This window comes from Austrofundulus limnaeus, unplaced genomic scaffold (genome assembly GCF_001266775.1).
Source record: "Austrofundulus limnaeus strain Quisiro unplaced genomic scaffold, Austrofundulus_limnaeus-1.0 Scaffold1393, whole genome shotgun sequence".
Lineage (NCBI taxonomy): Eukaryota > Metazoa > Chordata > Actinopteri > Cyprinodontiformes > Rivulidae > Austrofundulus > Austrofundulus limnaeus.
In genome coordinates, this window is record NW_013953795.1 from 30,520 (window position 1) to 45,505 (window position 14,986).

At 41.5% G+C, this 14,986-nt stretch overlaps 1 protein-coding gene across 5 annotated transcripts in view; it reads right to left on the minus strand.

The window, feature by feature from the left end:
* The window catches only part of LOC106535239 (potassium voltage-gated channel subfamily H member 2), a 44,465-nt gene that overhangs the window by 20,414 nt on the left and 9,065 nt on the right, over window positions 1-14,986 (minus strand). For 2 of the 5 annotated variants that reach the window (XM_014032197.1, XM_014032196.1), the window contains exons 4-7: window positions 12,416-12,883; window positions 10,015-10,035; window positions 7,172-7,195; window positions 4,704-4,918 (exon numbers count right to left, since the gene is read on the minus strand). In XM_014032197.1, the coding sequence (XP_013887651.1) occupies window positions 4,704-4,918; window positions 7,172-7,195; window positions 10,015-10,035; window positions 12,416-12,883 (728 nt within the window). The remainder of the gene's footprint in view (window positions 1-4,703; window positions 4,919-7,171; window positions 7,196-10,014; window positions 10,036-12,415; window positions 12,884-14,986) is intronic. The other 3 variants (XM_014032198.1, XM_014032199.1, XM_014032200.1) reach the window with 3 other exon arrangements.

Below are 14,986 nucleotides of genomic sequence, written 5' to 3' on the forward strand. Positions count from 1 at the left end.
TCCCCTACCCACTTTGATGCATTTTTCAAATTTCGCCTTGGGGCGGAGTTATCTTTTCACGGGGGGGTAAGATACACTTTAACCACGGCACAGGTAAAATTTGATTATTTTTGTTGTAACCAGTGGTGGGCACAGTTCTGCCAATCAGCTAACAGCTTGAAGCAAAGCTAACGTTCATTTAGCAGATTAGTGTTTTCTCTAACTTTGGAAACTGTTAGCAGTTCAGGAGTTTTTGGAGGGAATTGTTCCATCCTGGTCTGATGTAGGATTTTAGCTGTTCTACAGTCCTGAATAGGTGCAGATATGGTTATAAAACAGTTCCATACTTCTCTGCAGTGGTGGGCACAGATCCAAAATAAACTTTTCACTAACTTTGAAAACTGTTAGCAGACCAGTTAGCTTCTACAAAAATAAGTTTCGCCAACTTTAGTTCTGCCAACAGCTAACTAAGAATCTAAAAGCTGACAATCAGAACTCTTGCCTCATCTTTTGATCTTAAACCCAAATGTCTTCAGTGAACAACAAAAACAAGAAATGTCGACTTGTTCCAGTACTTTTGGAGGGGACTGTAGATGCATGTGAAGTGATGGAGCCGTTCTTTTCTTTACTGGGATTTAGGCCTGGCATCGTTATGAAATGTAAATTTCCTCCTCAGTTTTCTAGCTGACACATGAAAGTTGAAGGCCCAAAGGAACAGGTATTTGAAGTTTAGCTGAAGAAGCAAACACTAACCATACAGCAGCAGCCATGTTGTACGTTGATAACAGGTGTGTTCTTTATGGTACTTTGACAAAGTATTAGCTGTGCACTCCTGTCCCATCACTCTACTGTAGTTTGTTTTTTTACAGTTACACATGGAGTATTTGCTTTACAGAGCAGGAATCTAAAAAGTGGAAAAACTGTTTGAACTATTTCCTTCTGGTCTCATTTCTTTACGTCACACAAACCTGGCCTGTTCTCAGGATTACAGAGACCTTTAATATCCACTGCAGTGATCACAGGGGATGGAGGAGGACTGGACCATGTCCCCGTCCTCTACAGTGTGAGTCTGTAAACAGCTCCCCCGACACCTCGCACTGAAGAAACACAAAGTGACAGCAGATGTCTTGAAATCAGCTCGGGACTCCTGCGTCCTTCTGAAGCAGGGATGAAGGTTTGTGGAGCAGACCTGTTCCCTTGTTCCCTGTTCCCTTGTTCCCTGTTCCCTTGTTCCCTGTTCTCTTGGCTCCCTTCACATTTCCTCACAGGCAGATGGAGGCAGGACGCTGCAGCTTGGAACTCCTGTTTTAAAACCTCTCCCTTCTGCCTGCACATTGCTCAGACGTCCTCTTTTATGTCTAAACGCAGTGAGAAAAGGGGGTTTTCTTAACTCTCGCTGTTATTTATACTTGTTTAGCCTTAGGTTCTGCTCATGTTTCTACATGTTTAACTTTGGTGAAGCTAAAGTTTTAGTTAGCGGATTTTGAGTTAGCAAAGCTAACTTTTTGGTTAGCTGTGCACTCACTACAAGTTTTGTTTGAGTTTTAAGTTTGTTTCGTTTTAATGAGAATTACAAACAGATTTGTATTTTATAATGCTGTATCAACAAAAACAGGGAAATTAAGAACAACCTGAAAAAAACTCTAAGAAATGTAAAAATAAGAGCTTTACAAATTATTTTAACATCAACATTAATAAGGGAAATGGGACGATAACTTGTAGGCAGTACTGGGTCTTTACCTGGTTTTAATAGGAGACTTATGTTGGCCGAATTCATATGTAATGGAAGCYTGCCATTTTCCTCTGATTCCTGAAGCATTCTGAAAAATACTGGTCCCAGAATATTCCAGAATTCTTTATAAAATTCTGCTGGGAACCCGTCCGGACCTGGGGCTTTCTTGTTCTGCATGTTTTTAACAGCTTCACATAATTCAGCTGATGTTATTGGAGAGTCTAGTTCTAAAGACTGGTTACTGGATAATGTTGGAAGTGACACTTTTTCCAAAAATTGTTCAATATCCTTATCTGAAGGGTTTATCTGCGGAGTGTATAAAACTTGATAGAAGTCTCTGAAAACATTATTTACTTCTCCCTGATCGTAAACTATATTCCCAGTTATGTTTTTAATACCAGATATAGTTGGTTTTTCTTTATTTATTTTAAGCTGGTTAGCTAAAAATCTTCCTGATTTATTACTATGTTCAAAATTTTCTAATCGAAGTCGTTGTATGAAGAATTTGTTTTTTTGTCAATGTATTCATTTAACTCTAATTTTGCCTTCCGCATTCTTTGCTGTAAGTCAACATAAATTTAAATGTTTTTCAAAATACACTGCCTTTCCAATGAAAAAGTCACACACTCTAATATTGGTTGGACCGCCTTTAAAGGAGACCAATTATGGGTCCTAGAAATGTTTATGGTATGTCTGTGGCCTATCCAGACCATGTTCATTCAATTTAATGCACAAAATAATTCTCAGATAATAAAATTACCCATTTTCTAGTTCTGCCTGCTCTGACTTCCATTCAGAAGAGCTGTTTATGTTAATGAGCTCTGTTGGTAACGCCCTCCAAAAATCTGTTGACATTAACTCCGCCCTCCAAAGCCAGCGTTTACGTTAGCATGGCTAATAATAGCAGAAGCTCCGTTGTACAACCATATGAGACCCAGAGGCAGAGTCGTGGTCCCAGCTTCTTTTTTTTTCCCTCCTCCTCCTCTGCTCTGCGCTCACTCTGCATGCTGTTACCAGAGCAGGGAGCAGCAGCGGTCAAAATACCTCAGAAACTCGAACAAATAGGCTTTAACAAGACTTTAATAAGCTAAACAATAGAGGGACATGAGAAAATGTGTTCATAACAAACGAAAATAAATAAATAATTAAATTGTTTCTGTGTTGGTCTCAAACCCTGGTCTCCCACTCTCTGGTCCAACACTCTACCCATTGCCCTATTAGAGGCTTATTGAACAACAAGCTGCACATTGCACAACAACACCATGAAGGCTCTTTATACTGAGGAGGTGGAGCCTCACCTGGGGGTTGCTAGGTAAGGGGCTGAATGCAGGTTCTGGTGGGTTGTCGTACGGCTTGTGACATCACAAAATGACGGAAGTATAAAACTTGTCGTTAATACACATTAAAAATACATTTATTAACAGTAAATATGCCCCTGGGTTTCCTATTTTTGGTCCTAGGACTGTTTTTTAAAAAAGTACATACCCAAAGTTGAGTAAAAAAAACMTTCAAAAATGAATTTTGTATAATAGGTCCCCTTTAAAGGGGCTATTTCATGTAAAATCAACTTTTTTTAGCTTTATATCATGTTATAATGTTATTCTCCCATCAAAAACATGCCCGGAGTCTTGCTTTGATTCATTCATGCATGTTTAAGAAATCCTGTAGTGTCCTGAGGCAGCAGGCAGAAGAGCAAAAACCACTGGTTAGGACTAGAACCACCTTTTGGGACCAGCTCCTCCTCTGAACTGTGTCTCCAAGCTGAGCTTCCTCATCACAGAGCAAGTTTATTTTCTATAAAAGCAACATTTTAACAACAACTGAAGGTGACATAGATACTTTTTTATGGTAATGAACTTAAATAGATGCCAGAGAAACACATAATTTCGCCCCTTTAGTTTTGATTACGGCACACATTCTCTGTGTCACTGTTTGGATAAGCTGAAATGTCACCAGATTTATTTCTATCCAGTGTTGCAGTAATTTTTCACCAAGATCTTTCATTGATGATGGTAGAGTTTGACCTTCTCCAGCACATCCCAAAGATTCTCATTGGACTCTGTGGAACCAACCCATGTGTGAAAATTATGTCACATATAAGTCAGCAGCTTACTGTTGCTGAACCTGACCAACTGCAGCAACCCCACATCATAGCCCTGAGTTATACCCAGGTGGACACTTCTTTTTTTGGCCAGGCAGTGTTTGAGACATTTTGCTGTCCACATTATAAAAAGCTTGTCAAAAACAGGACATAGCTGCTTATTTAGTTCCTGCCCACTTTGTAACCTAAAGCATTGGTCCCACAGTGGGGTCCTAAAACATCAAGGTGGGGTCCTGAAAATATTTTCTGAATTAATTACACTAAAAAACGACAACTAAGAGCATATTTTTTTTACCTTTGTTGTTACAAAATAATGAGATTAGTGTACTTAAAATGGACAAAATAGCATAATAAATAATGTTACTATGCTCTTGTTTATTTGATGTGAAAACAATGTTTATCAACCAACAACAGCTGGGGGTACAGGTCTCTGCTGCTGGTGTTTTGTGGGCCAAAAGCTGAAAAGTTTGGGAACCGCTGCCCCAAAGAACACAACAACGGAGTGGTTTGTTGTATTTTTTCACCACTAAACTACGAGTAAAATGGTTAGTAACTGAGAGGAAACACGCCACGGTTTTTTTTTGAGATTGTAATCAACTTTGTTTTTATATTTTGTTGTGGGCATTTATGGAGAATCTTTCTTAGAATAAGAAGGTTAAACTGTTTTAATTTAATGTAACAAAAATATATCTACATATATTAGTTAAAAGTATCTATTTGTAGCAGTGTAGACCAAGCCTTATACTTCATAAGGCCTAGGGTCTTTCTGGGTGGAGCCGTGCAGCCGTGGGGGGTTTTCAGGTCCTCTGGTTTCCTCCCACAGACCAAATACATGAATGTTAGGTTCATTGGTTACTCTAATTATGGTTAATGGATAGATTGAGGTCTTACCTGTGTGACCTTGTCGGTGACGTTGTGTGTCCGGTCTTTAACTTTGGGTGCAATGATGGTTTTCTCTGAGGACGGAGGGGAGGGGCACTTCTTCTCATTGTTGCTCTCTGAGAAGTTGAGCGTGATGAGGGGGATCTTGTTGATGGTGCTGTACTTGTTGAGGTTTGAGTCAGAGGTGGAGCCCAGCAGGCTGGATTTGATGTGGCTGAGAGGCCCTGAAAAGAAAAGTGACAGAGTAATAACACACCGTCAGTAACAGCTGAGGCTTCCTGTTCAGGGACTCAGAGGACAGCATGGTGTTTTGTCTGGTTTTGTGATATGGGTAGTGAGAATGGAGTGGCCCATCACTTTTCAACCACAACAACACAACACTTATCATACAACAAACACTGAAATACAAAAGTGATCCATCTAGAATGAGGAGTCTCTTTTCTGGAAAACTTCTCATTTAAAAGATACAGTTGTTCGGCTACAGAAGTTTACGTCCACTAATCCTGGGTATAAATGTCATTAATCAAAGGTATCAGAAAGCATAAAGATGGGTGTACTCGATGGAACATTGGTTTCTGGTTACTAGTATCAAAGGTTCTGAGGACCACTGGTAGTGGGGACCACAGGTACCAGGGACCATTAGTACCTGGGACCATTGGTAGTGGTAGACCATATGCATTGGGGAGCATTGGTACAGGGGAACAAAGTTACCAGGAAGCATTGTTACTGGGGACAATTGATACTGAGGCCCGTAGGTACTAAAGACCATTAGTACCAAGGACAATTGGTACTAGAGATTAGGGCTGCCTGATATTAAAAAATATTGCAATGGCAATAATATTTGTAAATATTGCAATGACGACACAAGATGCGATATATGTCTTTTTTCTTTCTTTCCTCACTTTGTACTTCTGTAAGTCCTACTCTACTGTATGTGACCTTTAGCAATTTTGCTAATATCATTTGTGTCTGGAGTGAGCTTTTGCTGTTGTGAGACTCCATTCTACTCATTAAATAATTTTTTGTACAAAAAATAGAACTTCTAAATGTTTCAAATGCATTAGTCAACAATTACTGCACTCCAAGTAGTCCTTTTTGATATGAATAACACACACATTGATATTGCAATACCAATTAATTTGCAAAATATTGTACAGCTCTGCTGGGGACCATTCATAGTGGGGACCATCGATTATGGGGACTGTAGGTACTAAGGACCATTAGTACTTAGGACCATTGGTAATAGGGACCATAGGTACCAGGGACAATTGGTAGAGAGGACCATTGGTACAGAGGACAATTGGTACTGGGGACTGTAGGTACTGAGGATCATTGGTAGTGGGGACCATATACTGATGACCATTGATAGTGGGGACCATATACTGATGACCATTGATAGTGGGGATCATATACTGATGACCATTGATAGTGGGGASCATATACTGATGACCATTGATAGTGGGGACCATAGTTACCGGGAAGCATTGGTACTGGGGACCATATACTGTTATCAGGGACTACTGATAGTGGGGACCATAGGTACCAGGAAGCATTGTATTGGGGACTATAGGCACCAGGTCCCTAGGTACCAAGAAGCATTGGTACTGGGGACCATATACCAGGGACTACTGATAGTGGGGATACTGATAGTGGGGACCATAGATACCAGGAAGCATTGTTACTGGGGACCATATACCAGGGACCACTGATAGTGGGGACCATAGGTATCAAGAAGCATTGGTACTGGGGACCATAGGCACCAGGTCCATAGGTACCAAGAAGCATTGGTACTGGGGACCATAGGCACCAGGACCATAGGTACCAGGAAGCATTGGTACTGGGGACCATATACCGGGTACCACCGATAGTGGGGACCATAAGTACTGGGTCCATAGTTACCGGGAAGCATTGGTTTTGGGGACTATAGGTACTGGGGATTTAAAACCAAAAATAGCTTGACATTCATCTCTATAAGTAAATGTAAACATTTCAATAAAACTGTAATGTATAAACTATATAAAAACAACTAAATCCAAGACATGGTCATATAATCCAACCTTAGAGTTTTAAATGTATTTCACTAAATGATGAAGCTTGGATAAAGACTGTTGTACATTTAAAAGATGTTTCGTCATCAAACGTTATAAGCTACCCCACAGACAAATTACCTCCCTGGCCTGTAGTGAAAGCATTCAACACAGCGACACCACCAACACTCACACACTGACATGTGGCCTTAATGAGCGTGAGAAAAATGTGAAAAAATTGCTGATTCAGCAGCGTGAGCCAGCAGAGGAGAGGTTCCCTCCCCTCTCCCCTGTTTTTTTTTCACCAAGAAACTGTGATTGAGAGTCAAGGACAGAGAGGCAGACAGGTTGCATGCGCATCATCGGTACATGCCACAGTCAGGGTGCATCAGGGAGAAAAACAAACAAACAAATAAATAAAAAACAAGGAAATAAAAGCTGAAGCCATACCCCCAGCCATCCAGGAGCGTGACACTAGCAAAACCAGGGGAGAGAAGACATAGGAGGTAAAGAGGAAAGTGGGATTATGGCATTCTGCTTGGATTGTGATTTTATCAGAGAGTCACTGCAGCAGCTCAGTAAATAAATCCTGATAGAATTGAAAAAATAACAACTGCAATGGGGAGATTAACAACAAACACCTGACAGATTTTATTTTAGTTCTGAATCTCAAAGGATAAAAAAAGGCATTTGGTCTGATTACAGAATATTTTTTAGAAACAGAGACGCCTCAAGGGAAAGTGAGGTTCATGAAAAGGGGATAAACAATCAGTATCTTACCTGTTGTAGATGTCTCTTTAAACAATTTCAGTTTGGTGAACTAGGGTTTACTTTAGCCCAGATCTATGTTAGGAAAGTTGTGTTTTGTTGGTTATTTATTTGTTGTAACAATGCTACTTGACAATAAATGTTTTATTGTTGGAAAGCCTGATTGCTTCCTGTTAAATGGTGACTCTAGTTTTTTTTTTACTTTTATTTATTTATTTTTGTTTTGTTTTTGGATTAGATGACTGAAGTGTGAAAAAACAAAACATTTTAGTTATTCAATAATTTATTAATTTGACAAACATGGCTTCCATAGCATGCAGAAGAACCATACACAGCCACAACAGCCTGGCTCCTCCTCCTCATGTTGTATCAGCAGCTCAAAATTTGAGGCTGCTCAACTTTGCAGCTCAACCTACAAATGTACTTTCTGAACAATTGAAAATAAACTTTCCAGTGGTGTAAAGGCCCCTGCATACTCCCTCTGAACTGCCAAAATGGGTTCGGATTGTCGTAGTTTCATGACGAAAATTGCGTCATTCTGTTCGTATTGTCAACATTTCGGCAGCTGCTCGACACAACCCGCGGGTATAACATTTTACCCCCCTCCACATAAGAACTTATTGTGTGATTGGTTAGAAGTTCGTGGGAGTGTTTGTTTGTGCTGAAAACGCTCAGAAGCTGCATTTTGTTTTAACCGCTCGCTCAAAAAAAAAAAAAAGGTGACTCACTTCATGAGCTTCATGAGGAAGAGGCGATTTATAAAGATAGTGAAACGGCCAAAATCACGTGGATGGAGTTAAAACAAGAATTTTGCACGGTGGAATCTAACTGATAAAAACTTTGGAGCTTTAACTACAACAGATTTGTGGGTAAATAACATCGGGTGACGAGTGTCTGACTTTTTTTTCTGCATTGTGGACTTCAGTGGGAGGAACCCCCCTGTAGTGACGTATGCTGCAGCGGGAGGGGTTTCCCCAGGAGCTCGGAGCGGGGTGTCTCAGGGACCATTAAAGGTGTGTGCGAAAACAAACGCCGAAAAACCACGTGACTGCGCAATGACTGTTCGGCTTCGGATGGAGTACGCAGAGGTTTTGAAAAAATCCATGAGATTGCTATATCTGCAAAATGATGGAAAATCTGTGTAAATTATGTACAATCAGTACAACTTGACATGTATGCACTCCTGTTTACTGCCTCCCAGGGCTAACTAACAGAAGCTTAACTAAACTGGTGAACTATGTCGTAGAAACATTTCCAAAAATTGCTGAACAATCAAGATGTCAAATCAGTACCAGAGCCTCAAACGATCCCTCAGTGTGAAGATGATTTGAAAAAATGACCTCATGCATATGAGGACATTTTTAACAGTTCACTTGGTGCAGATGGGTCTACAGAGGTGTATCAGTTCCTTCACAGTAGAAAAGTTGGTGAGATTTTAATCAATAATAACATCAATGAACTGGTGTTCATGAAGGCTGATATCCAACCAAGTCTGATGTTCTCTCTGCATGGATCCTCATTACATCAGCCGACAGTACTGAGACAGCTGGGTGCTCCTGTGTAGCAGGTCAGGGGAAGTCCTGCAGTCACACAGCGGTGATCTTATGGAAGGTAGGATAATAGTGTGTTCAGTACCATAACATACTAACTTGTTGTGATTAGATTTCTGCCTTTTAGGTTTATTTAATACAGAAAAAAGTGCTAAACGTGTGGGGTTGAATTAATGTAACGTATATCGTTAAAGTCTTAACAAATGTGGAAACATGGACAGTTTATAGTTGTCTCTATAATCTGTTCAAGTTTTCTCTATAACTGTGACACTGAGGACTGTAATGCATTAAAAATAGAAAATATGGTGAAAAGTTAGTGAGCAGAAGTGCCTGAGCGAAGACTCTCATAAAAACAACAATTGACCATGTCCTTAACGCTGTGAAAAATAAGGAGGAAATGCTTGCTAATGAAATAAACAGCCTGTTTCTACAAACTGAGGTGGTTCAGAGGGACATCTACAACAGGTAAGATGACGTCCTCCATCCTGCATGCAGCGTAAGCACCACAGTATTCATGTTGTGAAAAACAAAGACGGGGGCTGTGAATGGAAGCAGTCAGGTTTGTGTTCATTTAAATACGGCACCACAGATCCAGAGGTTACAGACAGTGGGAGGCATCATCGTCTAAAGCTTCATTGATTTTCTTCAACAGACAACGAGCGGCAGAGGAAAACAAAGAGTTGCTTCATGCAGGCGCGTGCACGGGTCAGTGTGTTCTTTGAACCGAGCCTTCCTACGGGCGACTGGCCGGGGTCGCAAAGGTCGCGTGCACCCAGACCGAGTCAATTAGTGCTGTGCCAGTCTTTTCAGACTACAAACATGTTAGTCATCCACCAGGGCATCTGCATTCAACATAAAACCTGCTGTGTGTGKGGGGGAAACAAACATGCAAAAAGCAGGCTGTGTGCATTAAACGTGTATTWTCCAACAGGCGTGCTAAAAAAGCTCAGGGTGCAGCAGGCTGCTGTTGGTTACCTTTGATATTGCGACCATTGTCTGCGACGGCAGAGGAGGAGAGAGACAAGGGTGGGGAGGGGTGAGAGAAGAATTCTGCTTTTCCATGATAATAAATGAGTGCTGGCATCAAACCCCAGCTACCGCCCCTCATGAACAATTCATTACAGTGAAGAAGACGTATCACCATGTCGTTAAGGAGTGAAGTGGACTGATTGTCCTGGAGGGGTGCTTCTGCCCCGAAGACTAAAACCCTTCTGATGGATTTAGATTTCAGGGAGGATCAACAACATGAGGATCTACAGTTACTGACTGAGAAAATGCTTCATTACTGAAACTATTTTAAAACCACAGGGATGTAAAACATAACCAAAGTTACTTTAATGAGAAACAATTTATGTCCTTTAGTGTTACTGGCCTCCAGTGGGGGGCTTAGCTAACAAAATGTTAAAGCTAAAACTAAACATATAAACGTTAGTGGAAGCTAACACTAAGCAAATCTCTAACCACTAAAACAGCTGTCACTCAGTCTGTGTCACAAATCTATGTCTCCTTCCAGTTGGGCCAACGCAGGCAGACACACAAAATTATRAAGATGCAACAAGCACATACATGACGTAATTGTGCAGTGCTGCATTTATGACAGTATTACTGTTTTCTTTCTCTAGTATACGTAAAGTTAGTAGAACTAAATTTAACAGCAGATATTTGGTCCACTAAACAAAAAATTGGTTTCGCTATTAGCTGTTAGTAGATTAGCAGAACCATGCTGACCACTGCTATCCACCCCAGTAAGAACTAATCAGATCATTAGTTTCAATCTGTGAGCTCCAGTTTCAYATCTTCTTGAATATATCATTAGTTGTTGCCCACCACCATGAAATGTGGACAAAAATCAAATCATCTCTGAGAAAAAAACTCTACAGTGTCACTGATCACAGACTAGCTGCGATGTACATAGACTAGATAGAAAGTTATATCAGGCAAAGTTTGGCTTATCTGCTAAAAGTTAATGGCAAGGATAGCATTTCATTTAGCAGATWAATGCTTTTGCTAACTTTTGAAACAAATTACTGGACCAGCTTCCACTAAGTTTTTCAGTGAGCGGAATGGTGGTTAGCGAAGCTAACATTTTGTTTATCTGCAATTGCAATTTTATTATTATTTTTTCCGCTCTTGGAGGAGTAAGASGCTTTCTCCTTCTCTCCTGCCCTTCCTTATCTTTCCCTGCTTTGYTGCTTGGCGCATTCTCTACGTTTTCATCCGAAACCAGAAATCATGGATATTTTTATTTTTATAGATTTGGTTAGCTGGTCTCTTGATAAATTTTTGGAACAAAGTWTTTTCTTCCATGGGAGGACATGTGGGACCTCTGTTCTTGTCTGYTCTGGATATTTATTTGGATTCCGATCACTGGATTCTACAGATTGGCTTGGTGGTCTCCTGGTGTTTCTACAAAACAGCGTTGGTGGCTTTTAGGCCATTTTCTGGCTGCCTTACCAATATGAAGGATTGTCRTTCTATCAGCACTCAGACTTTTGCCTKGAGCGAGCTGGACTCTGTCTGCAAGCAGTTCTGCTGAGGGTCGCGGGYCGGCTGTGGTCYCTGGACTTAGCTRGCCAAATGGAATTGATCTTGGAGAAGCTGATAGCACGGCTCRGCGGGATTTGTCGACACTATTTGCCTGATTGGATTTGCCACCAGCGGACATGAAGGCAGATGGAAAATTATTATCGTCTGCCTGACTCTTCTGTTCCCAAAACAACTGATTACAGAATTTGGCTCTCTCCTACATGGCCTTGAGCTGTTGACTAAATTCTTCCTGGATGCTGACGAGGCTCATTCTTCAGATATTCACACAAGTGCATACAACACTCATGGCTTCAGATACATGCCCCCGCCCCCAAACTCACTTACTCCTCTGGCTAATAAATCTGCTCTATGCAGAGGTTTTTTAATAAACACCATAGTGTATCACAGTGTTGATATACCGTATTTATTCGTGTATAATACGATCTCATGTATTATACGCCCCCCCCCCCTTTTGAGCTTAAAAAGCATGAAAATTTCAGACAGATCAGATCAGACAGTTAGGTTAGATCAGTTACGTTAGATCAGTTACGTTAGATCAGTTACGTTAGATCAGACAGTTAGTTTAGATCAGACAGTTAGTTTAGATCAGACAGTTACGTTAGATCAGACAGTTACGTTAGTTCAGTTAGGTTAGATCAGACAGTTACGTTAGTTCAGTTAGGTTAGATCAGACAGTTAGGTTAGATCAGACAGGTTAGATCAGACAGTTACGTTAGATCAGTTAGGTTAGATCAGACAGTTAGGTTAGATCAGACAGGTTAGATCAGACAGTTACGTTAGATCAGTTAGGTTAGATCAGACAATGGATAGTAGAGCAGGAGATCCCAACCTTCACTGGCGTGTCTGTCCCTAAAGACCAGCTTTGACTTGGTTCCAAAACCTTCCATGTCATGCACGGAGGAGGCTCTGCGTATACTGCACACGGTCTCTCTGGAGGCTGTTGGAGTGAGTCCTGGGATTGATGGTGCCGCTGTCAGTGTGTCCTCCTGGCTCTCGTGTTGGGTCTGCTCTGGATACAACCGATCCCAGGGGCCTTTGGGTGATGAGTGGTTCAGAGGTCCAGACATGGGGGTGGAACAATGGCTGGGCCCGATGAGAGCCCGAGTGTCGTTCGCGTAGGAGGGACTGCAGCTCTCGCGGGTGGCAGGAAGTTGGTAGTTGTGCGTTGCAACGGAGCTGTCGCTGTGGCGGGGGGAGTCCACCATGACAGCGTCTGGGTCCTCCTGCGGAAGGGACTGCTTGCTGATGCCCAGGAGAGGTAAGGCCGGGAACCGGAAGCGAAAGAATCTCCCCCGTCCTGAGGCAGAACAAACAAAAAAATAATACATTTTTCAAAGAAATGACAAGATCCTGTTCTAATTAAAGCTGCTGCCAGGGGCTGTTAGGGTCATTAGGTTAGATCAGATCTCACTCCCTGACAGCACTCTTAATAAGACAAACAGACAAAAAAATCAACGGCAAGTGGCAGAAGCATCAAGTCTGGTCTTATCCTACATAGCAATGTTAGTCTGGCCCAGGTCTGGCCCACACAATGCACTAAACACTCGGCCCAGATATCACGAGTGAGGGCCCTTTGGTGGTCCAGATGTGGTTTGCCAGAGGTGGTCAATGAATGGGCCAGCACCAACCAAACCACAACCGGGCCAGTCGTGGCATTGACAGAGTTGGGCCACATAAATCACACCACAACCGGGTCACTGAGACAGAAATGCCTCGAGTCACGTAAACATCTGATTTCTATAAGAGACAGAAGTAACTCAGTTATTTTGAGTTGATTTTCTCTAAATTAAAACAGTGTATGGAGTTTTTAATTAGCCCTTTGAATCGAATCAACAGTAGCTTCTTTGACCTTGGGTTGTGCTTTTGTGTGTTTGCGACTAAACTTCTACATCTTCAGTCTAATATTTTGGCACGTTTGCCCTGAAATGGCTGCCATCTTAAAAAAAAAAAAACCTGTCAGATGAAAACAAATGCCTGTTGTGCCTTGGGCTCCGGTTCAATCTTCAATATCCTTCAATTATTCATCGAGGAGGATGTCTGCTGAAATATTATAATTCAGTGGTGCGTTGAGAAGGGTGTCCTTTAAAGGATTATGTGCAGTGTTTTAATGAGTGACTGATAGCCCCTGGAGAAATGGAGCAGAAAACGATAGGAGGCGGTTCAAAGGGAGCAGAAAAGTGGAGAAGAATAACAATTTAAGTTCCACCCTTACACACAGACTTTTCACAAATACGCAGATTATAAACCGGACCAGTTAGTCTGGAAAGAACAGGGGAAAACAAATGATCTCATTAAAMTGAGTTCTGTTCATGTGGAGAAATGACAGAGTTATAGCTGCTTCGGTACACCCTTGAAAATATTTTGTTAACCGCAGAGTACGGCACATTGTGATTGACTTTCAGCTACGACGACACCAAATTTTGTTTCAATATCAGTAAATTTAGCTGAGTCAAAGACATGACCAGTGGTGAGCGGGGTTCTGATAATCAGCTAAAAGCTAACAGCAAAACAATTTATTTTCTTTAAGGGATCAGCTTTTTCAATAACTTGGAAAATTATTAACAGACCATTTAGCTTCTGATAAATTGTGTTTGGTCAACTTACAGTCCACCAACAAATTTATTCACAGTTGTGGACAGAGCTGATCGAAAAATTACCTTTGTTAACTCGTAATCTGCTAACTAAAACATGTGGTAAATATAGTAAATGGACTGTACTTATATAGCACCTTTCTATCCATCCAGGACACTCAAAGCTCTTCACACTACACACATTCACCCATTAACACACTGATGATGGCAAACTACAAGTGTAGCCACAGCTGCCCTGGGGCACACTGACAGAGGCGAGGCTGCCATACGCCGGCGCCACCGGGCCCTCTGACCACCATCAATAGGCAAGGCGGGTGAAGTGTCTTGCCCAAGGACACAACGACCAAGTTGACTGGACGAGGATCGAACCGGCGACCTTCCGGTTCCGGTTCCAGGACGACTCCCCTAACCACTCTACCACAGCCGCCCCAATTCAATATAGTTTTGCTAATGCTAAACATATAAAAAGATTAGCTCTCAAGATTAGATCTTGTACGGCAGGAAGCTCACATTTCCCATGATTTTAGAGGGTACTGATGGTCTGTAGGGTCTCCAGTGATCCTCCAGTGCTTTCAGCTTAGCCCCAGCTTAGCAGCCCCTGGGTCTCCTCCTCAGCTCTACCAGGATATGATGTCATAACAGGTTTGTCCCGCTGAGCCAGCAGATCCTCTCTTGAATATGTGAGAAAAACTGGTTCCTAATTGAGTTTGAGTTTCCAACATTCATTGCCAACAGAACTGTTAATTTTATACACAATTAATAATTATTACATTTGTTTACCAGAAGAATTTTCTTAACATGGTTTAAAG